This window comes from Ranitomeya variabilis, chromosome 7 (assembly GCF_051348905.1).
Source record: "Ranitomeya variabilis isolate aRanVar5 chromosome 7, aRanVar5.hap1, whole genome shotgun sequence".
Taxonomy (NCBI): Eukaryota; Metazoa; Chordata; class Amphibia; order Anura; family Dendrobatidae; genus Ranitomeya; species Ranitomeya variabilis.
In genome coordinates, this window is record NC_135238.1 from 242,449,504 (window position 1) to 242,471,700 (window position 22,197).

The window sequence follows — 22,197 nt, forward strand, 5'->3', positions numbered from 1 at the left end:
TCATGTTCCTGACAGAGGGAAAGACAGCTGGTCGTCCCGTACCAATTCAGGGGTGAGTTGTTGCGGACTGCTCATGAGATCCCGCTCGCTGGACACTTGGGGATCAGCAAAACTAAGGCCGGCTGTCTCAACACTTCTATTGTCGCAAGATGGGGACAGATGTGACAAACCACCTCCGCTCCTGTATCACCTGCCAAAGAGTGGGGAAGGCAGGGCCTGCTCTTAAGGCTCCCCTGATCCCTTTGTCAGTGATAGAGGAGCCTTTCCAGAGGATCGCGGTGGACATTGTGGACCCGCTGGCCGTCCCCAGCAGCTCTGGAAAGCAATATGTCCTCACTGTGATACACTACGCTACCCGGTACCCAGAGGCAGTGGCTCTGTCCTCAACCAGGGCAGATAAGGTGGCGGATGCCCTGTTGGCTATCTTTTCACAGATAGAATTTCCCAGGGAGATGCTGACCGATCAAGGGACCCAATTCATGTCTCGCCTAATGGAGGCTCTCTGTAAGAGAATGCAGGTGAAACGTCTAGTATCGAGTTCATATCACCCACAGACCAATGGCTTGTGTGAGCGCTTCAACTGGACCCTCAAAAAGATGCTACGCATGCTGGTTGAGACCCAATGATGCGACTGGGAGCGGTACCTCCCACACCTGCTATTTGCTTACCGAGAGGTTCCGCAGGCCTCGACGGGGTTCTCCCCCCTTGAGTTCCTGTACGGCAGGCGAGTTCAGAGACCCCTTGGGTTGATAAGGAAATCTTGGGAGGAGGAGCCGAACCCTTCTGAAGTGTCCATAGTGGAGTATGTCATGCGCTTCTGTGACAAAATGCAGACCTTGACGCAGTTGGTGCATGACAATATGACGCAGGCTCAGGCTGATCAGAAGCACTAGTATGAACAGAACGCCCGGGGGCGGACATACCAGGTGGGTCAAAATGTGTGAGTACTGGTCCCCGTACCAAAGGATAAGCTTCAGGCAGCCTGGGAAGGCCCGTACGTCATCCACCTGCAGCTCAACCCGGTCACCTATTGTTGTGAACTCCGTTTTCAGGCTCCCTCTTGTGGTCACAGATGGTATTGTGTGACTTTGTTTTTTTGGCTCCCCCTGGTGGTTTGGTTTATTATCCTGCGGGTCTGGCTGGATCAGCTGCCTCGTTATTCACCAGGGAGGCTCCTATTTAGCTCTGCTTCACTGCCACTTGTTGCCGGCTGTCAATGTATTCAGTGCTATTCTGATTACTCCTGATTATCCCGTTTTCTGCCTCTTCAGGATAAGCTAAGTTCTGTTTGAATATTTTTTGCTCATCTGCCTGCAATATGATTTCTGTGTATGATGAGTCTAGTCCAGCTTGCTAACATGTGATTTCTTTTTGCTGGTAAGCTCTGGGGTACGGAGTTGCTTCCCCCGCACCGTTAGTTGGTGCGGGGGCTCGAGCAATCTCTGCGTGGATATTTTGCTTAGGGTTTTTTTATTGACCGCACAGTTCCCTTCCTATTTTCTGCTATCTAGTGTTAGCGGGCCTCATTTGCTAAATCTGATTTCATCTCTGCGTTTGTGCTTTCCCCTTAACTCACCGTTAATATTTGTGGGGGGCTATTCTATATCTTTGGGGTCATTCCACTGAGGCAAGAGAGGACTTTCTTTCCCTCCAGGAATAGTCAGTTTCTCAGGCCGTGACGAGACGTCTGGGATTTTTAGGTAACGTTCCACGGCTGCCTATAGTTGTTTGCGGATAGGATCAGGTTGCAATCAATCTAGTTACCACTTCCCCAGAGCTAGTAGTCTGTTCAGTTACTTAAGGTACCTTCACACGAAACGACATTATAACGATATCGCTAGCAATCCGTGACGTTGCAGCGTCCTCGCTAGCGATATCGTTTCGTTTGACACGCAGCAGCGATCGGGATCCTGCTGTGATGTCGCTGGTCGCTGAATAAAGTCCAGAACTTTATTTGGTCGTCCGATCGCCGTGTATCGTTGTGTTTGAAAGCAAAAGCAACGATACCAGCGATATTTTACACTGGTAACCAGGGTAAACATCGGGTTACTAAGCGCAGGGCCGCGCTTAGTTACCCGATGTTTACCCTGGTTACTAGCGTAAAATGTAAAAAAAACAAACAGCACATACTCACATTGCGTCCCCTGCAGTCTGCTTCCTCCTCTGACTCAGCGCCGCAAAGTGAAAGTGAAAGCAGCACAGCGGTGACGTCACCGCTCTGCTCTCACTGTACGGCGCTCAGTCAGTCAGGAAGTGGACGCAGGGGGACGTGAATGTAAGTATGTGCTGTTTGTTTTTTTTAGATTTTACGCTGGTAACCAGGGTAAACATCGGGTTACTAAGCGCGGCCCTGCGCTTAGTTACCCGATGTTTACCCTGGTTACCAGGGGACCTCGGCATAGTTGATCGCTGGAGAGCGGTCTGTGTGACAGCTCTCCAGCGACCAAACAGCGACGCTGCAGCGATCGACATAGTTGTCGCTATCGCTGCAGCGTCGCTTCGTGTGAAGGTACCTTTAGCTAGTCCGACCTGCGATCCTTGCCACTAGGATTATAACAGTACAGCCGGACTATAAAGTGTTAATTGCATGGCAGAAGCAGGAGAAAAGAAGCTTGGAGATATATATTTTTTTTTTTGCTGCCGTGTGTCTAGCTGCTGTGTGTCTGGCTTCTCTCCTCCTCTTAACCCCTTCCTGACATCGGACGTACTATCCCGTCGAGGTGGGGTGGGCCCCCATGACCACGGACGGGATAGTACGTCCAGCGCGATCGGCGGCGCTCACGGGGGGAGCGCGGCCGATCGCGGCCGGGTGTCAGCTGCCTATCGCAGCTGACATCCGGCACTATGTGCCAGGAGCGGTCACGGACCGCTCCCGGCACATTAACCCCCGGCACACCGCGATCAAACATGATCGCGATGTGCCGGCGGTGCAGGGAAGCATCGCGCAGGGAGGGGGCTCCCTGCGGGCTTCCCTGAGCCCCCCGCAGCAACGCGATGTGATCGCGTTGCTGCGAGGGTCTTACCTCCCTCCCTGCCTGCTCCAGACCCGGATCCAAGATGGCCGCGGATCCGGGTCCTGCAGGGAGGGAGGTGGCTTCACAGAAGCCTGCTCAGAGCAGGCACTGTGAAGCAGCCTGCACTTCTCTCAGATCGGTGATCTGTCAGAGTGCTATGCAAACTGGCAGATCACCGATCTGTATTGTCCCCCCCTGGGGCAAAGTAAAAAAGTAAAAAAAAAAATTTCCAAATGTGTAAAAAAAAAAATAATAAAAAAAAAAAAATTTCCAAAATAATGAAAAAAAAAAAAATATTATTCCCATAAATACATTTCTTTATCTAAATAAAATAAAAAAACAATAAAAGTACACGTATTTAGTATCGCCACGTCCGTAACGACCCGACCTATAAAACTGGCCCACTAGTTAACCCCTTCAGTAAACACCGTAAGAAAAAAAAAAAAAAACGAGGCAAAAAAACAACGCTTTATTATCATACCGCCGAACAAAAAGTGGAATAACACGCGATCAAAAAGACAGATATAAATAACCATGGTACCGCTGAAAGCGTCATCTTGTCCCGCAAATAACGAGTCGCCATACAGCACGATCAGCATAAAAATAATAGTTATAGTTCTGAGAATAAGCGATGCAAAAATAATTATTTTTTCCATAAAATAGTTTTTATCATATAAAAGCGCCAAAACATAAAAAAATAATATAAATGAGGTATCGCTGTAATCGTACTGACCCGAAGAATAAAACTGCTTATCAATTTTACCAAACGCGGAACGGTATAAACGCCTCCCCCAAAAGAAATTCATGAATAGCTGGTTTTTGGTCATTCTGCCTCACAAAAATCGGAATAAAAAGCGATCAAAAACTGTCACATGTCCGAAAATGTTACCAATAAAAACGTCAACTCGTCCCGCAAAAAACAAGACCTCACATGACTCTGTGGACCAAAATATGGAAAATTTATAGCTCTCAAAATGTGGTGACGCAAAAAATATTTTTTGCAATAAAAAGCGTCTTTCAGTGTGTGACAGCTGCCAATCATAAAAATCCGCTAAAAAACTCGCTATAAAAGTAAATCAAACCCCCCTTCATCACCCCCTTAGTTAGGGAAAAATAAAAAAAATGTATTTATTTCCATTTTCCCATTAGGGCTAGGGTTGGAGCTAGGGTTAAGGCTACAGTTAGGGTTGGGGCTAAAGTTAGGGTTAGGGTTGGGGCTAAAGTTACGGTTAGGGTTTAGATTACATTTACGGTTGGGAATAGGGTTGGGATTAGGGTTAGGGGTGTGTCAGGGTTAGAGGTGTGGTTAGGGTTACTGTTGGGATTAGGGTTAGGGGTGTGTTTGGATTAGGGTTTCAGTTATAATTGGGGGGTTTCCACTGTTTCGGCACATCAGGGGCTCTCCAAACGCGACATGGCGTCCGATCTCAATTCCAGCCAATTCTGCGTTGAAAAAGTAAAACGATGCTCCTTCCCTTCCGAGCTCTCCTGTGCGCCCAAAAAGGGGTTTACCCCAACATATGGGGTAGCAGCGTACTCGGGACAAATAGGACAACAACCTTTGGGGTCCAATTTCTCCTGTTACCCCTGGGAAAATACAAAACTGGGGGCTAAAAAATAATTTTTGTGGGAAAAAAAAAATATTTTTTATTTTCACGGCTCTGCGTTATAAACTGTAGTGAAACACTTGGGGGTTCAAAGTTCTTACAACACATCTAGATAAGTTCCTTGGGGGGTCTAGTTTCCAAAATGGGGTCACTTGTGCAGGGCTTCTACTGTTTAGGTACATTAGGGGCTCTGCAAACGCAATGTGACGCCTGCAGACCATTCCATCTAAGTCTGCATTCCAAATGGCGCTCCTTCCCTTCCGAGCCCTCCCATGCATCCAAACGGTGGTTCCCCCCACATATGGGGTATCAGCGCACTCAGGACAAATTGGACAACAACTTTTGGGGTCCAATTTCTCCTGTTACCCTCGGGAAAATACAAAACTGGGGGCTGAAAAATAAATTTTGTGGGAAAAAATTTTAGTTTTATTTTTACGGCTCTGCATTATAAACTTCTGTGAAGCCCTTGGTGGGTAAAAGCGCTCACCACACATCTAGATAAGTTCCTTAGGGGGTCTACTTTCCAACATGGTGTCACTTGTGGGGGGTTTCTACTGTTTAAGTACATTAGGGGCTCTGCAAACGCAATGTGACGCCTGCAGACCATTCCATCTAAGCCTGCATTCCAAATGGCACTCCTTCCTTTCTGAGCCCTCCCATGCGCCCAAACAGTGGTTCTCCCCACATATGGTGTATCATCGCACTCAGGACAACTTGGACAACAAATTTTGGGGTCCAATTTCTCCTGCTACCCTCGGGAAAATACAAAACTGGGGGCTAAAAAAATAATTTTTGTGGGAAAAAAATTTTGTTTTATTTTTACGGCTCTGCATTATTAACTTCTGTGAAGCCCTTGGTGGGTCAAAGCGCTCAAAACACATCTAGATAAGTTCCTTAGGGGGTCTACTTTACAAAATGGTGTCACTTGTGGGGGGTTTCAATGTTTAGGCACATCAGTGGCTCTCCAAACGCAACATGACGTCCCATCTCAATTCCTGTCAATTTTGCATTGAAAAGTCAAACGGCGCTCCTTCCCTTCCGAGGTCTCCCATGCGCCCAAACAGTGGTTTACCCCCACATATGGGGTATCAGCGTACTCAGGACGAATTGTACAAAAACTTTTGGGGTCCAATTTCTTCTCTTACCCTTGGGAAAATAAAAAATTGGGGGCGAAAAATAATTTTTGTGAAAAAATGTGATTTTTTATTTTTACGGTTCTGCATTATAAACTTCTGTGAAGCACTTGGTGGGTCAAAGTGCTCACCACACCTCTAGATAAGTTCCTTAGGGGGTCTACTTTCCAAAATGGTGTCACTTGTGGGGGGTTTCAATGTTTAGGCACATCAGGGGCTCCCCAAACGCAACATGGCGTCCCATCTCAATTCCAGTAAATTTTGCATTGAAAAGTCAAATGGCGCTCCTTTCCTTCCGAGCTCTGCCATGCGCCCAAACAGTGGTTTACTCCCACATATGGGGTATTGGCGTACTCAGGACAAATTGTACAACAACTTTTGGGGTCCATTTTCTCCTGTTACCCTTGGTAAAATAAAACAAATTGGAGCTGAAGTAAATTTTTTGTGAAAAAAAGTTAAATGTTCATTTTTATTTAAACATTCCAAAAATTCCTGTGAAGCACCAGAAGGGTTAATAAACTTCTTGAATATGGTTTTGAGCACCTTGAGGGGTGCAGTTTTTAGAATGGTGTCACACTTGGGTATTTTCTATCATATAGACCCCTCAAAATGACTTCAAATGAGATGTGGTCCCTAAAAAAAAATGGTGTTGTAAAAATGAGAAATTGCTGGTCAACTTTTAACCCTTATAACTCCGTCACAAAAAAAAATTTTGGTTCCAAAATTGTGCTGATGTAATGTAGACATGTGGGCAATGTTACTTATTAAGTATTTTGTGTGACATATCTCTGTGATTTAAGGGCATAAAAATTCAAAGTTGGAAAATTGCAAAATTTTCAAAATTTTCGCCGAATTTCCATTTTTTTTGCAAATAAACGTAGGTAATATCAAAGAAATTTTACCACTATCATGAAGTACAATATATCACGAGAAAACAATGTCAGAATCGCCAAGATCCGTTGAAGCGTTCCAGAGTTATAACCTCATAAAGGGACAGTGGTCAGAATTGTAAAAATTGGCCCGGTCATTAACGTGCAAACCACCCTTGGGGGTGAAGGGGTTAATCTTGGTGTGGCTCGGAGTTCAGCTGCTGATATGGATATCCAGAGTTTAGCCTCCAGTGTAGATCATCTTGCTGCAAGGGTACAAAGTATTCAGGATTTTGTTGTGCACAGTCCTATGTCAGAGCCTAGAATACCTATTCCGGAGTTGTTTTCTGGAGATAGATCTAGGTTCCTGAATTTTAAGAAGAATTGCAAGTTGTTTCTTTCTTTCAAACCTCGTTCCTCTGGGGATTCTGTTCAGCAAGTTAAGATTATTATTTCTTTCTTGCGTGGCGATCCTCAAGATTGGGCTTTCGCATTGGCTCCAGGGGATCCTGCATTGCTCAGTGTGGATGCGTTTTTTCTGGCCCTTGGATTGCTCTATGAGGAACCTAATCTTGAGAACCAGGCTGAAAAAGCGTTGTTGGCCCTCTCTCAGGGGCAAGATGATGCAGAGGTGTATTGCCAGAAATTTTGGAAATGGTCGGTGCTTACTCAATGGAATGAGTGTGCCCTGGCTGCAAATTTCAGAAAAGGTCTTTCTGAAGCCATTAAGAATGTCATGGTGGGGTTCCCTACGCCTGCAGGTCTGAATGAGTCAATGACTCTGGCCATTCAGATTGATCGGCGTTTGCGGGAGCGCAAACCTGCGCACCATTTGGCGGTGTCTTCTGAACAGACACCTGAGTCTATGCAATGTGATAGAATTCTGACCAGAAGTGAACAGCAAAATTATAGACGGCAAAATGGGTTGTGCTTCTACTGTGGTGACTCAGCTCATGTTATCTCAGCATGCTCTAAGCGCACAAAAAAGATTGATAAATCTGTCACCATCGGTACTTTACAGCCTAAGTTTATTTTGTCTGTTACCCTGATTTATTCCCTGTCATCTTACCCGGTTATGGCTTTTGTAGATTCAGGTGCTGCCCTGAGTCTGATGGACTTGTCATTTGCCAGGCGCTGTGGTTTTGTTTTGGAGCCTTTAAAATTCCCTATTCCACTAAGGGGAATTGATGCTACACCATTGGCTAGGAATAAACCTCAGTACTGGACACAAGTGACCATGTGCATGACTCCTGTTCATCAGGAGGTGATTCGCTTTCTTGTATTGCATAATTTACATGATGTTGTCGTGTTGGGCCTGCCATGGTTGCAGACTCATAATCCAGTCCTGGATTGGAAAGCAATGTCTGTGTCAAGTTGGGGTTGCCAGGGAATTCATGGCGAGGCTCCTGTGGTGTCAATTGCTTCATCCACTCCTTCTGAGGTCCCTGCGTTTTTGTCAGACTACCAGGATGTATTTGATGAGCCCAAACTCAATTCTCTACCTCCTCATAGGGACTGTGATTGTGCTATAAATTTGATTCCTGGTAGTAAGTTTCCTAAGGGACGACTTTTCAATTTGTCAGTGCTGGAGCATGCTGCTATGCGGAGTTATATAAAGGAGTCTTTGGAGAAAGGACTTAGTCGCCCCTCCTCCTCCCCTCTTGGTGCGGGGTTCTTTTTTGTGGCTAAGAAGGATGGTTCCTTGAGACCTTGTATTGATTATCGCCTTCTAAATAAAATCACGGTCAAATTTCAGTATCCTTTGCCATTGTTATCTGATCTGTTTGCTCGCATTAGGGGGTCTAGTTGGTTCACCAAGATGAAGATCTTGGATTCTCGTATTTCTAGACGGAGGCTTCAGTATTTGGTTAAGTGGAAAGGCTATGGCCAGGAGGATAATTCCTGGGTTGTCGCCTCTGATGTTCATGCGGCCGATTTGGTTCGTGCCTTCCATGTGGCTCACCTGATCGCCCTGGGGGTTTTGATGAGGGTTTGGTGACCCCTCCTCAAGGGGGGGGTACTGTTGTGAACTCCGTTTTCAGGCTCCCTCTTGTGGTCACAGATGGTATTGTGTGACTTTGTTTTTTTGGCTCCCCCTCGTGGTTTGGTTTATTATCCTGCGGGTCTGCTGGATCAGCTGCCTCGTTATTCACCAGGGAGGCTCCTATTTAGCTCTGCTTCACTTCCACTTGTTGCCGGCTGTCAATGTATTCAGTGCTATTCTGATTACTCCTGATTATCCCGTTTTCTGCCTCTTCAGGATAAGCTAAGTTCTGTTTGAATATTTTTTGCTCATCTGCCTGCAATATGATTTCTGTGTATGATGAGTCTAGTCCAGCTTGCTAATATGTGATTTCTTTTTGCTGGTAAGCTCTGGGGTACGGAGTTGCTTCCCCCGCACCGTTAGTTGGTGCGGGGGCTCGAGCAATCTCTGCGTGGATATTTTGAATAGGGTTTTTTATTGACCGCACAGTTCCCTTCCTATTTTCTGCTATCTAGTATTAGCGGGCCTCATTTGCTAAATCTGATTTCATCTCTGCGTTTGTGCTTTCCCCTTAACTCACCGTTAATATTTGTGGGGGGCTATTCTATATCTTTGGGGTCATTCCACTGAGGCAAGAGAGGACTTTCTTTCCCTCCAAAAATAGTCAGTTTCTCAGGCCGTGAAGAGACGTCTAGGATTTTTAGGTAACGTTCCACAGCTGTCTATAGTTGTTGGCGGATAGGATCAGGTTGCGGTCAATCTAGTTACCACTTCCCCAGAGCTAGTAGTCTGTTCAGTTACTTAGCTAGTCTGACCTGCGATCCTTGCCACTAGGATCATAACACCTATGTGGTCACGCATGACGACACTCGGGGTAGGTGAAAGGCCTTTCACGTCAATATGATGAAGGCTCATCACAAATGTGATGCCTGCGTCCTACCGGTCTGCAGCCTGCCCGAAGACGGGGAGGAAGACCCCCTCCTGGACATGCTGGCCCAAGCCAAGGCCGTTGGGTTTATCAAGAACGTGGAGGTAAGCGCCTTGTTAACCGAATCCCAGCGGTCGCAGTTGCGGACCACGCTGGAACCCTTCTGGGCAGTCTTCTCCATCCAACCTTGAAGGACTCAGTTAGCGGTCCACGAGGTGGACACCGAGAATCATGCCCCACTACGGCAAACACCCTATCGGATCTCCGACAAGGTGCAGCAGGTTATGCGCCAGGAGATCGATGAGATGTTACAGCTGGTGGTGATTCAATGGTCAAAGAGCATGTGGGCCTCACCTGTAGTTCTCTTGCCAAAGTGTTAGGTTGAACAATTAATAAATGTTCACTCTCTAGTTGCCTACTCCTGGCCTAATGGATATTGATCAGGTGCGCACCAAAGAAATAAACATATGACAACACACAGTCAGATGTAAACTCTCCTTGATCAATCTATGGCTCAGCTCCAAGGGGCTTTATTTAGTCAGAACACAGGTTTATATAATCCCTGTAAGGGGGGGCTCGGTTAGCTCTAAAAGGGGAGTGATCGGATGTATTCCATTGGTTAGTGGATTGGGCATAGAGCAAGTCTGTGGGTGGATCCATGAGGTCATCAGGGTGGGTTTGTCCATGAGGTCATCAAGGTGGGCGTCACTGTGGGTGGATCCATGAGGTCATCAGGGTGGGCGTCATCTTGGATATCAGCACATGGTATGCTGATACAGGAATTGGCAGCCATCTTTAGTGTCTCACTTTGATCTGAGAAAGCTTAAGTAAGGTTAAACAATACACGTTATGGGTCACTTCTCTCAACCTCTTATGTCTTGAGGTTAATTATTTGATCTTATGGCTCTCCTCAACAAAAGAAGGATCGGACCACCCGGTTCTGCATGGACTACAGGGGGCTCAACACCATCACAGCCTCTGACGTGCACCCCATGCCGCGCATCGAGGAGCTACTTGAGCGGTTAGCTGGCGCCAAATATCTGTCCATAATGGATCTGGGTCGGGGATACTGGCAGATTCCCCTGAGCCCCGAGACGCAGGAGAAGTCCACCTTTATCATACCCTTTGGACTGTACGAGTCCACGGTCATGCCCTTCGGCATGAAGAATGCCCCTGCCACTTTCCAGCGGATGGTCAACCACCAGCTTCAGGGACTGGAGAAGTACGCGGTGGCGTACTTGGATGACCTTGCCATCTTCAGTTCCTCCTGGGATGAACACCTGCAGCATCTTCAAGAGAAGCTCAGGCGAATTCACCAAGCAGGTCTGACCATCAAGCTGGGAAAGTTCCAGATGGGCATGATAGAGGTCCAATACCTGGGGCACTGGGTAGGCGGGGGCTCCATGAAGCCAGAGCATGGCAGTGCAAACAGGTTGTCCCGCCGGGGCAAACCTGCCGAGATGCGCATGGAGGAGTACCGAGAGGTTTTGCCTCCATAGCACAGTCTAAAAGGGGGAGGTGTGACGATAATGTGAATATGCCATGTTTGAGTATCTACCTAGAAGTTCCATGGCTTTCCAGATACATGCTGTGGTCCTTTCCGACCCCCCTCTTCCCCTTCTTTTCTCTGTCTGTGAGTGTAATCCTATACCCCTAATTTCCCCCTCCCTTTTCCCTCCTCCCTTAAGTATTTATATGGCTCCCTGCTGCGCAGACAAACCTCTCTACCCTACTAATTCCCCCCCTCCCACCTGGTAATGGTTAAAACTGGAATACAAAGCATGATCTTCTGTCGTTCTTTGAAGGTTATATATATTGGCACCGATCAGGGCTAGAGATATAAAAATTATATATTCCGGATGTCCATCGAAGGATCTATAACCCCCTGAAATCGCTAGAAGCTAAACCCAACAAGTGCAAAGAGCGGGTTTCTCCTTAAGTGGGTCATGTAATTATACTATGTTTACACTTAAAAGAATCCCCCTGATGTGGTGCACATCTTGATCAATGTATCTTTCGTATACGAGATTCATACAACGAGCTAGGCATAAAAATAGTTACCATAACTCTAAGTAAAGGGGAGGTTTTAGCCTCTAAGTTACGTCACCACAGGGGGAGTGCCTAGCTTTTAAGCTAGGAAATAAGTGAGGGAAGCAGCAGTCTTCACGTGTCTTTGTCTGGGGTCCTGCTGAGAGACAGGGGTGATGCTTGGGCTGATAAATGGCAAATGAGCTTTAATGGGGATAAATGTAAGGTCATGCACTTGGGTAGAAGGAATAAGATGTATAACTATGTGCTTAATTCTAAAACTCTGGGCAAAACCGTCAATGAAAAAGACCTGGGTGTATGGGTGGATGACAAACTCATATTCAGTGGCCAGTGTCAGGCAGCTGCTACAAAGGCAAATAAAATAATGGGATGTATTAAAAGAGGCATAGATGCTCATGAGGAGAACATAATTTTACCTCTATACAAGTCACTAGTTCGACCACACTTAGAATACTGTGCACAGTTCTGGTCTCCGGTGTATAAGAAAGACATAGCTGAACTGGAGCGGGTGCAGAGAAGAGCGACCAAGGTTATTAGAGGACTGGGGGGTCTGCAATACCAAGATAGGTTATTACACTTGGGGCTATTTAGTTTGGAAAAACGAAGACTAAGGGGTGATCTTATGTTAATGTATAAATATATGAGGGGACAGTACAAAGACCTTTCTGATGATCTTTTTAATCATAGACCTGAGACAGGGACAAGGGGGCATCCTCTACGTCTGGAGGAAAGAAGGTTTAAGGATAATAACAGACGCGGATTCTTTACTGTAAGGCCATGTGCACACGTTGCGGATTTCTTGCAGAAATTTCCTGAAGAAAACCGGAAATTTTCTGCAAGAAATCCGCATTTTTTTTTTTGCGTTTTTTTTCCGTTTTTTTCGCTTTTTTTAGCATTCTGCAAGCGTAATTAGCTTGCAGAATGCTAAAGTTTTCCAAGCGATCTGCAGCATCGCTTGGAAAACTGACTGACAAGTTGGTCACACTTGTCAAACATACTGTTTGACAAGTGTGACCAACTTTTTACTATAGATGCAGCTTATGCAGCATCTATAGTAAAAGATAGAATGTTAAAAATAATAAAAAAAATAAAAAAATGCTTATACTCACCCAGACATCTCATCAGCGGCGTCCGGCTCCTCTTCCTATAGCTGGTCTGTGCGCACAGGGCCTTCCGTGACGTCACGGTCACGTGAGCGGTCACATGACCGCTCACGACCAATCACAGAACAGTGACGTCATCGGCAAGGCCCTTCGCCGCACACCAGCTACAGGAACCGAACGGCAGCGTGCAGCGGTGAGGCGGGAACACTGCGCGGGACATCGAGGGTTAGTATAGGACTATTTTTTATTTTATTTCTTATTTTTTGACCAATTATATGGTGCCCAGTGCGTGGAGGAGAGTCTCCTCTCCTCCACCCTGGGTACCAACCGCACATAATCTGCTTACTTCCCGCATGGTGTGCACAGCCCCGTGCGGGAAGTAAGCAGATCAATGGACTCCTAGGTGTGCGGAATCCCTGCAATTCCGCATTTTTAATGAACATGTTGCTTTTTTTTCCGCTATGCGATTTTTTCGCGGAAAAAATCGCAACATTTGCACAAAAAATGCGGAATACCTTGTAAATAATAGGAGGCATATGTTAGCGTTTTTTTTCGCGTTTTTATCATGTTTTTATAGCGAAAAAACGCGAAAAAAACGCTAAAAATCCTGAACGTGTGCACATGGCCTAAGAGCAGTGAGACTATGGAACTCTCTGCCGTAGGATGTTGTAATGAGTGATTCATTACTTAAATTTAAGAGGGGACTGGATACCTTTCTGGAAAAGTATAATGTTACAGGGTATATACACTAGATTCCTTGATAAGGCGTTGATCCAGGGAACTAGTCTGATTGCCGTATGTGGGGTCGGGAAGGAATTTTTTTCCCCATGGTGGAGTTACTCTTTGCCACATGGGTTTTTTTTTGCCTTCCTCTGGATCAACATGTTAGGGCATGTTAGGTTAGGCTATGGGGTGAACTAGATGGACTTAAAGTCTTCCTTCAACCTTAATAATAACTATGTAACTATGCATCTGGATATATGCTCGTCTTTCCCCCACAGCACTCGGTCAGCCATCAGATGATAGGACATAATGAATTGTAAGTGTTTTTCAACTTTAACCCCTTTACCCCCGAGGGTGGTTTGCACGTTAATGACCGGGCCAATTTTTACAATTCTGACCACTGTCCCTTTATGAGGTTATAACTCTGGAACGCTTCAACGGATCCCGGTGATTCTGACATTGTTTTCTCATGACATATGGTACGTCATGATAGTGGTAACATTTCTTTGATATTACCTGCGTTTATTTGTGAAAAGAAAACAGAAATTTGGCAAAAATTTTGAAAAATTCGCAATTTTCCAACTTTGAATTTTTATGCAATTAAATCACAGAGATATGTCACACAAAATACTTAATAAGTAACATTTCCCACATGTCTACTTTACATCAGCACAATTTTGGAACCAAAATTTTTTTTTTAGGGAGTTATAAGGGTTAAAAGTTGTCCAGCAATGTCTCATTTTTACACCACCATTTTTTTTTTAGGGACCACATCTCATTTGAAGTCATTTTGAGGGGTCTATATGACAGAAAATACCCAAGTGTGACACCATTCTAAAAACTGCACCCCTCAAGGTGCTCAAAACCACATTCAAGAAGTTTATTAACCCTTCAGGTGTTTCACAGGAATTTTTGGAATGTTTAAATAAAAATGAACATTTAACTTTTTTTTCACAAAAAAATTATTTCAGCTCCAATTTGTTTTATTTTACCAAGGGTAACAGGAGAAAATGGACCCCAAAAGTTCTTGTACAACTTGTCCTGAGTACGCCGATACCCCATATGTGGGGGTAAACCACTGTTTGGGCGCATGGCAGAGCTCGGAAGCGAAGGAGCGCCATTTGACTTTTCAATGCAAAATCTACTGGAATTGAGATGGGACGCCATGTTGCGTTTGGAGAGCCCCTGATGTGCCTAAACATTGAAACCCCCCACAAGTGACACTATTTTGGAAAGTAGACCCCCTAAGGAACTGATCTAGATGTGTGGTGAGCACTTTGACCCACCAAGTGCTTCACAGAAGTTTATAATGCAGAGCCGTAAAAATAAAAAATCATATTTTTTCACAAAAATTAACTTTTCTCCCCCAATTTTTTATTTTCCCAAGGGTAAGAGAAGAAATTGGACCCCAAAAGTTGTCCAATTTGGCCTGAGTACGCTGATACCCCATATGTGGGGGTAAACCATTGTTTGGGCACATAGGAGAGCTCGGAAGGGAAGGAGCGCCGTTTGACTTTTCAATGCAAAATTGACCGGAATTGAGATTGGACGCCATGTCGTGTTTGGAGAGCCCCTGATGTGTCTAAACAGTGGAAACCCCCCAATTATAACTGAAACCCTAATCCAAACACATCCCTAACCCTAATCCCAACCCTAAATGTAATCCAAACCCTAACCCTAACTTTAGCCCAACCCTAACTGTAGCATTAACCCTAGTCCCAACCCTAACCCTAGCCCTAACCCTAACCCTTGCCCTAACCCTTGCCCTAACCCTAGCCCTAACCCTTGCCCTAATCCTAGCCCTAACCCTAACCCTAATGGGAAAATCAAAATAAATCCTTTTTTTTTTCCGCTAACTAAGGGGGTGATGAAGGGGGGTTTGATTTACTTTTATAGCGGGTTTTTTAGTGGATTTTTATGATTGGCAGCCGTCACACACTGAAAGACGCTTTTTATTGCAAAAAATAATTTTTGCGTTACCACATTTTGAGAGCTATAATTTTACCATATTTTGGTTCACAGAGTCATGTGAGGTCTTGTTTTTTGCGGGACAAGTTGATGTTTTTATTGGTAACATTTTCGGGCACGTGACATTTTTTGATTGCTTTTTATTCCGATTTTTGTGAGGCTGAATGACCAAAAACCAGCTATTTATTAATTTCTTATACCGTTCCGCGTTTGGTAAAATGGATAAAGCAGTTTTATTCTTTGGGTTAGTACGATTACAGCGATACCTCATTTATATCTTTTTTTATGTTTTGGCTCTTTTATACGATAAAAACTATTTTATATAAAAAATAATTATGTTTGCATCGCTTTATTCTGAGGACTATAACTTTTGTATTTTTTCTTCGATGACGCTGTATGGTGGCTCACTTTTTGCGGGACAAAATCACGTTTTCAGCGGTGCCATGGTTATTTATATCCATCTTTTTGATCGCGTGTTATTCCACTTTTTGCTTGGCGGTATGATAATAAAGTGTTGTTTTTTGCCTCGTTTTTTTTTTTTTTTTTTTCTTTACGGTGTTCACTGAAGGGGTTAACTAGTGGGACAGTTTTATAGGTTGGGTCGTTACGGACGCGGCGATACTAAATATGTGTACTTTTATTGTTTTTTTATTTATTTAGATAAAGAAATGTATTTACAGGAACAATATATTTTATTTTTTTGGAATTTTTTTTTGGAATTTTTTTTTACACATGTGAATATTTTTTTTTTTACACTATAACATTGCCCCGGGGGGGCATCTTGTTATAGTGTAAGATCGCTGATCTGACACTTTGCTGTGCACTGTGTCAGATCGGCGATCTGACATGTACAGCTCCTGGCTTCCCAGCGCCTGCTCTGAGCAGGCGCTGTGAAGCCACCTCCCTGCAGGACCCGGATGCCGCGGCCATTTTGGATCCGGGCCTGCTGCAGCGAGGAGGAGGTAAGAGACCCTCGGAGCAACGCGATCACATCGCGTTGCTCCGGGAGTCTCAGGGAAGCCCGCAGGGAGCCCCCTCCCTGCGCGATGCTTCCCTATACCACCAAAACACTGCGATCATGTTTGATCGCAGTGTGACGGGGGTTAATGTGCCGGGGGCGGTCCGTGACCACTCCTGGCACATAGTGCCGGATGTCAGCTGCGATAGTCAGCTGACACCCGTCCGCGATCCGCCGCGCTCCCCCCGTGAGCGCGGCCGATCGCATATGATGTACTATCTTGTCGGTGGTCATACGGGCCCACCCCACCTCGACGGGATAGTACGTCTAATGTCAGAAAGGGGTTAATCCCATTTTATTTGTAATTGTGCTGTACAAACGATACTTGTCTTCTTTATAATATCTTTTTATACTTCTGTAAACACTGCCTACCTTTTTTGGAGTAAAATATGAAATTACTAGCATGTCTCTCCTTGCTCTATAACGTACGGTCACGTCCTCTGAAGTGAATTACGCTACTAATCTGGGTTGGCTCTGAACCAGTTAATAAATAAGAAATCGGAGCTGGTGGCAGCGGATTTGTCCTGTGCATTTGGGAGACTTTGTAGCGAAGGAAGCGGCCGTGGTCCAATCAAAAACAATCAACTTGAGGGGCTGCTCTAGAAATCTGACCTCCAGGGTGACTCTATAAATTTGGCTTGTGTACATTCAAAATTGTTCACATGTGAGGGCAGCCTGGGAAGCTGATGTGATCCAGTCTATATTCATCCTACCCTCAGGGAGCAGAAGCAGACTACAAGTTAGCTATTTCTGTAAGTTTTCTGATGTTTATTTTATACTGTTTTGCATAAGTTGTATGTCTTTTATTACCATATTTTTATACCTTTTTCTTTACTGTAAGCACTGAACTTTTTTGTATTAAAGCATAAAACTTTATCAGTTGAACCATGAATGTTCTAAAGAATCCATAGCCTGAGGTGTGTGAGCCTTATGAGTGGTAGACAGTATTAGTAATATTTCCAGGACTCATGTGGCCTGGGTCAGTGTATGATTTATGCTCCCATTACAGCATAGGACAGAGGTTGAATGCTGGACTGAGAGTGGGGAGATAGATTAACCCTTGCAGGCACAACCCCATGTCACGTGTTGAGAGCGGGTACGTGACGAATTAGCAGCGCAGAGAGGGATCCGTGACAGTGGTATATGGTGGTTCATTGGTATATGGTGGCTCGGCGGTATACGATGGGGATATGTGATGTAGCAGGCACGGGAGGATATGGTGTATTGTGATAATCCATTTTCCTGTCTTTCCTGCAGTGTCTTTGGCCGCCGCACATCGCAACACTCGGACCAATCTGTGTAAATGGTGCGATAATTCCCATCCGGTCTGTGAGGGCGGAATCTGCTACACGAACTGCAGCCTGAGCTCCTACTGCGAGACGGCCGAGGAGATCTGCGTCACCATCTGGTGAGGAGCCGCTTCTCTCATCCTCCTGTGCTTTTCCCCATCATCTGCCCCAGCTCTAGGGCAATCACCTACCAACCTGGCACATGTCAGCACATTCACACCAAATCTGCTGTTACATTGTGTCTTATTCTCCAGTTACCTCCAGAGCTGCAGTCACTATTCTGCTGCTGCATTGTGTCTTATCCTCCAGTCACCTCCAGAGCTGCACTCACTATTCTGCTGTTACATCATGTCTTATCCTCCAGTCACCTCAGAGCTGCAGTCACTATTCTGCTGTTACATCGTGTCTTGTCCTCCAGTCACCTCCAGAGCTGCAGTCACTATTCTGCTGTTACATCGTGTCTTATCCTCCAGCCATCACAAGAGCTGCACTCACTATTCTGCTGTTACATTGTGTCTTATCCTCCAAAGCTGCGTTCACTATTCTGTTGTTACATCATGGATGTGACTGTAGTATAAGACATGATTTGACTGCAGCTCTGGATGTGACTTGTGATCAGAGGTGGCCGCGATTCTGTCTTGTCGTGCTGTCGGGTCGGGGATGATGTGTGTCAGGAAAGTATAAATTATTTTCCATTGTTCTGGGGGGCACAACCAGAGCTGGCCTTCTACTCCTCCCACCATCAGTTTCTGTAGGACCAAATCCTACTCTCTCTCTGTGAATTTCCACTCCCTCCTTTCAGGCAATTTTCCGTGTGGAATGTGAGTTTTTATTGCCTGCCAACTAGCAGAGCTGAATGTGTTTTCTCCCAAAGAGCCCTTTGTCTTATAAGCCAAAAACTCAAAGTCAAATAAGACACATTAATCCCAGAAACATGAAAATTAGATTTCCAGAATCTGGGCACTTGGGGTTATGCATGGCAGCGTTTTGCGGCATTTAGGGCCATCAGAAATCTGGGAAATGAATTTCTGCCCACCAGCAAATCATAGACATACCGTGTTTGGACTCTAAAGAATGGTAAATTTGCAGTGGTAAAAAATAATGGCAATATTGTTAGCATGTGAGCTTCCAGGCCAAAGATATGAAGAAAATTGGATATCCATAACTTTCCAAGCTTTGTGCACCTCCCAGAAAACATCCCATATCTGAGGTCAGCAAAGTGGGAAGTCTTAGCTTTATGGCCAAAGCATAAAACAAGAACGTCCATCTTTGGCATGCATTCAGAGCCAGGAGAGACAACTGGGCACCATCCTGTGGTACTGGATCATTTCTATGGGATCTCTCCTCCCCTTTATCGACACGTCATACCTGTGACTGAGATTTAGTAAGTTTTGTATTTTCATCCCTTTTATTTCATAACTGTTTGTAGATACTTGTATTTTGTCTCTTTTGTAATATCATTTGTATCTTTTGTAAACACTGCTGATTCTTCTGGAGTAAACTTAAAAATTTTCTAGCTTTGTTCTTCTTGCTCTATGAGCGATCCGCCACGTACTCCGCGCAAATTCACGTTACCAACGGGTGTCCGATCCCCCTATAAGAGGTTGGTGGTGGCAGCATTGTTTTCGTATTTATGTGGTGTTGGTATATGTATAGGAACTGGTGGTATATACATCCCGTCACATCACGTGCCGCTCACTTTCTTATCCTCTGTCAATACCCTTATTGGCCAGCAGGGTAAGGTGGCGCCAGAGAGCTGCAAGTTCCTGAGTAAAAGTGAAGTTTTCTTTACAATGTGACTCTTGTCTCGCAGGAAGCAGCACAATGACAGCGTGCAAGTGAAGACCCTCTGCCATCATCCTCAGCTGCCCCTGGAGAACATCCTGCTGCCCATGTACAACACGGTGCGGTGCGTGATGCAGGCGATGGCGGCCGAGTCCCAACTCTTCTTTATCTGTGGCTGCGTGGAGGAGCAGGAGTGCAACGACAAACTCATCTTCTACAACCAGAGCGATGGTGAGGGGGAGACAGCGCAGCCCCTGGTGTACCCCGACCAGTGCACAGGATCATGGGAGGAGACAGCGCGGCCCCTGGTGTACCACGACCAGTGCACAGGATCATGGGAGAAGACAGCGCGGCCCCTGGTGCACAGGATCATGGAAGGAGATAGCGCGGCCCCTGGTGTACCCCGACCAGTGCACAGGATCATAGGAGGAGACAGCGTGGTCCCTGGTGTATCCCAACCAGTGCACAGGATCATGGAAGGAGATAGCGTTGCCCCTGGTGTACCCCGACCAGTGCACAGGATCATGGGAGTAGACATTGCGGCCCCTGGTGTACCCCGACCTGTGCACAGGATCATGGAAGGAGATAGCGTGGCCCCTGGTGTACCCCGACCAGTGCACAGGATCATGGGAGTAGACATTGCGGCCCCTGGTGTACCCCGACCTGTGCACAGGATCATGGGAGGAGATAGCGCGGCCCCTGGTGTACCCCGACCAGTGCACAGGATCATGGGAGGAGACAGCGCAGCCCCTGGTGTACCCCGACCAGTGCACAGGATCATGGGAAGAGACAGCGCAGCCCCTAGTGTACCCCGACCAGTGCACAGGATCATGGGAAGAGACAGCGCGGCCCCTAGTGTACCCCGACAAGTGCACAGGATCATGGGAGGAGACAGCGCAGCCCCTGGTGTACCCCGACCAGTGCACAGGATCATGGGAGGAGACAGCGCAGCCCCTGTTGTACCCCGACCAGTGCACAGGATCATGGGAAGAGACAGCGCGGCCCCTGGTGTACCCCAACCAGTGCACAGGATCATGGGAGGAGACAGCGCAGACCCTGGTGTACCCCGACCAGTGCACAGGATCATGGGATTAGACATTGCGGCCCCTGGTGTACCCCGACCAGTGCACAGGATCATGGGAAGAGACAGCGCGGCCCCTAGTGTACCCCGAGCAGTGCACAGGATCATGGGAGGAGACAGCGCGGCCCCTGGTGTACCCCGACCAGTGCACAGGATCATGGAAGGAGATAGCGTGGCCCCTGGTGTACCCCGACCAGTGCACAGGATCATGGGAGTAGACATTGCGGCCCCTGGTGTACCCCGACCTGTGCACATGATCATGGAAGGAGATAGCGTGGCCCCTGGTGTACCCCAACCAGTGCACAGGATCATGGGAGGAGACAGCGCAGCCCCTGGTGTACCCCGACCAGTGCACAGGATCATGGGAAGAGACAGCGCAGCCCCTAGTGTACCCCGACCAGTGCACAGGATCATGGGAAGAGACAGCGCGGCCCCTGGTGTACCCCAACCAGTGCACAGGATCATGGGAGTAGAACATTGCGGCCCCTGGTGTACCCCGACCAGTGCACAGGATCATGAGAAGAGACAGCGCGGCCCCTAGTGTACCCCGACCAGTGCACAGGATCATGGGAGGAGACAGCGCAATCCCTGGTGTTCAGGGTTCAGCTCCTGACCCAGTATGTACCCGATCCCAACAGCTCTTGATCCAGCACATGCCCGATCCCAACAGCTCCCGACCCAGCACGTGCCCGATCCCAACAGCTCCTGATCTAGCACGTACCCGATTCCAATAGCTCCCTGTGTATACTGTGTATCCAGAGAGCATGCAGATACTGTGTATCTGGAGAGCGTGATTGGATATTTCAAGAAAGCGTGCAGATAATCTGTATCCAGAGAGAGTGCAGATACTGTACATCCGGAGAGAGTGCAGATACTGTGCATCCGGAGAGAGTGCAGACACTGTGTATCCGGAGAGAGTGCAGATACTGTACATCCGGAGAGAGTGCAGATACTGTGCATCCGGAGAGCGTGCAGATACTGTACATCCGGAGAGAGTGCAGATACTGTGCATCCGGAGAGAGTGCAGACACTGTGCATCCGGAGAGAGTGCAGATACTGTACATCCGGAGAGAGTGCAGATACTGTGCATCCGGAGAGCGTGCAGATACTGTGTATCCGGAGAGCGTGCAGATACTGTGTATCCAGAGAGAGTGCAGATACTGTGCATCCGGAGAGCGTGCAGATACTGTGCATCCGGAGAGAGTGCAGATACTGTACATCCGGAGAGAGTGCAGATACTGTGCATCCGGAGAGCGTGCAGATACTGTGTATCCGGAGAGAGTGCAGATACTGTGTATCCAGAGAGAGTGCAGATACTGTGCATCCGGAGAGCGTGCAGACACTGTGTATCCGGAGAGAGTGCAGATAGTGTGCATCCAGAGAGAGTGCAGATACTGTACATCCGGAGAGAGTGCAGACACTGTGCATCCGGAGAGAGTGCAGATACTGTACATCCGGAGAGAGTGCAGATACTGTGCATCCGGAGAGCGTGCAGATACTGTGTATCCGGAGAGCGTGCAGATACTGTGTATCCAGAGAGAGTGCAGATACTGTGCATCCGGAGAGCGTGCAGATACTGTGCATCCGGAGAGAGTGCAGATACTGTACATCCGGAGAGAGTGCAGATACTGTGCATCCGGAGAGCG

General features: G+C 46.7%; 1 protein-coding gene across 5 annotated transcripts in view; it reads left to right on the forward strand.

Annotated features, from left to right (window-relative positions):
* LOC143784769 (TGF-beta receptor type-2-like) overlaps window positions 1-22,197 on the forward strand; it is a 58,113-nt gene that overhangs the window by 18,888 nt on the left and 17,028 nt on the right. For 4 of the 5 annotated variants that reach the window (XM_077273367.1, XM_077273366.1, XM_077273369.1 and 1 more), the window contains exons 2-3: window positions 17,654-17,804; window positions 19,499-19,701. In XM_077273367.1, coding sequence (XP_077129482.1) covers window positions 17,654-17,804; window positions 19,499-19,701 — 354 coding nt within the window. The remainder of the gene's footprint in view (window positions 1-17,653; window positions 17,805-19,498; window positions 19,702-22,197) is intronic. The other variant, XM_077273370.1, reaches the window with a different exon arrangement.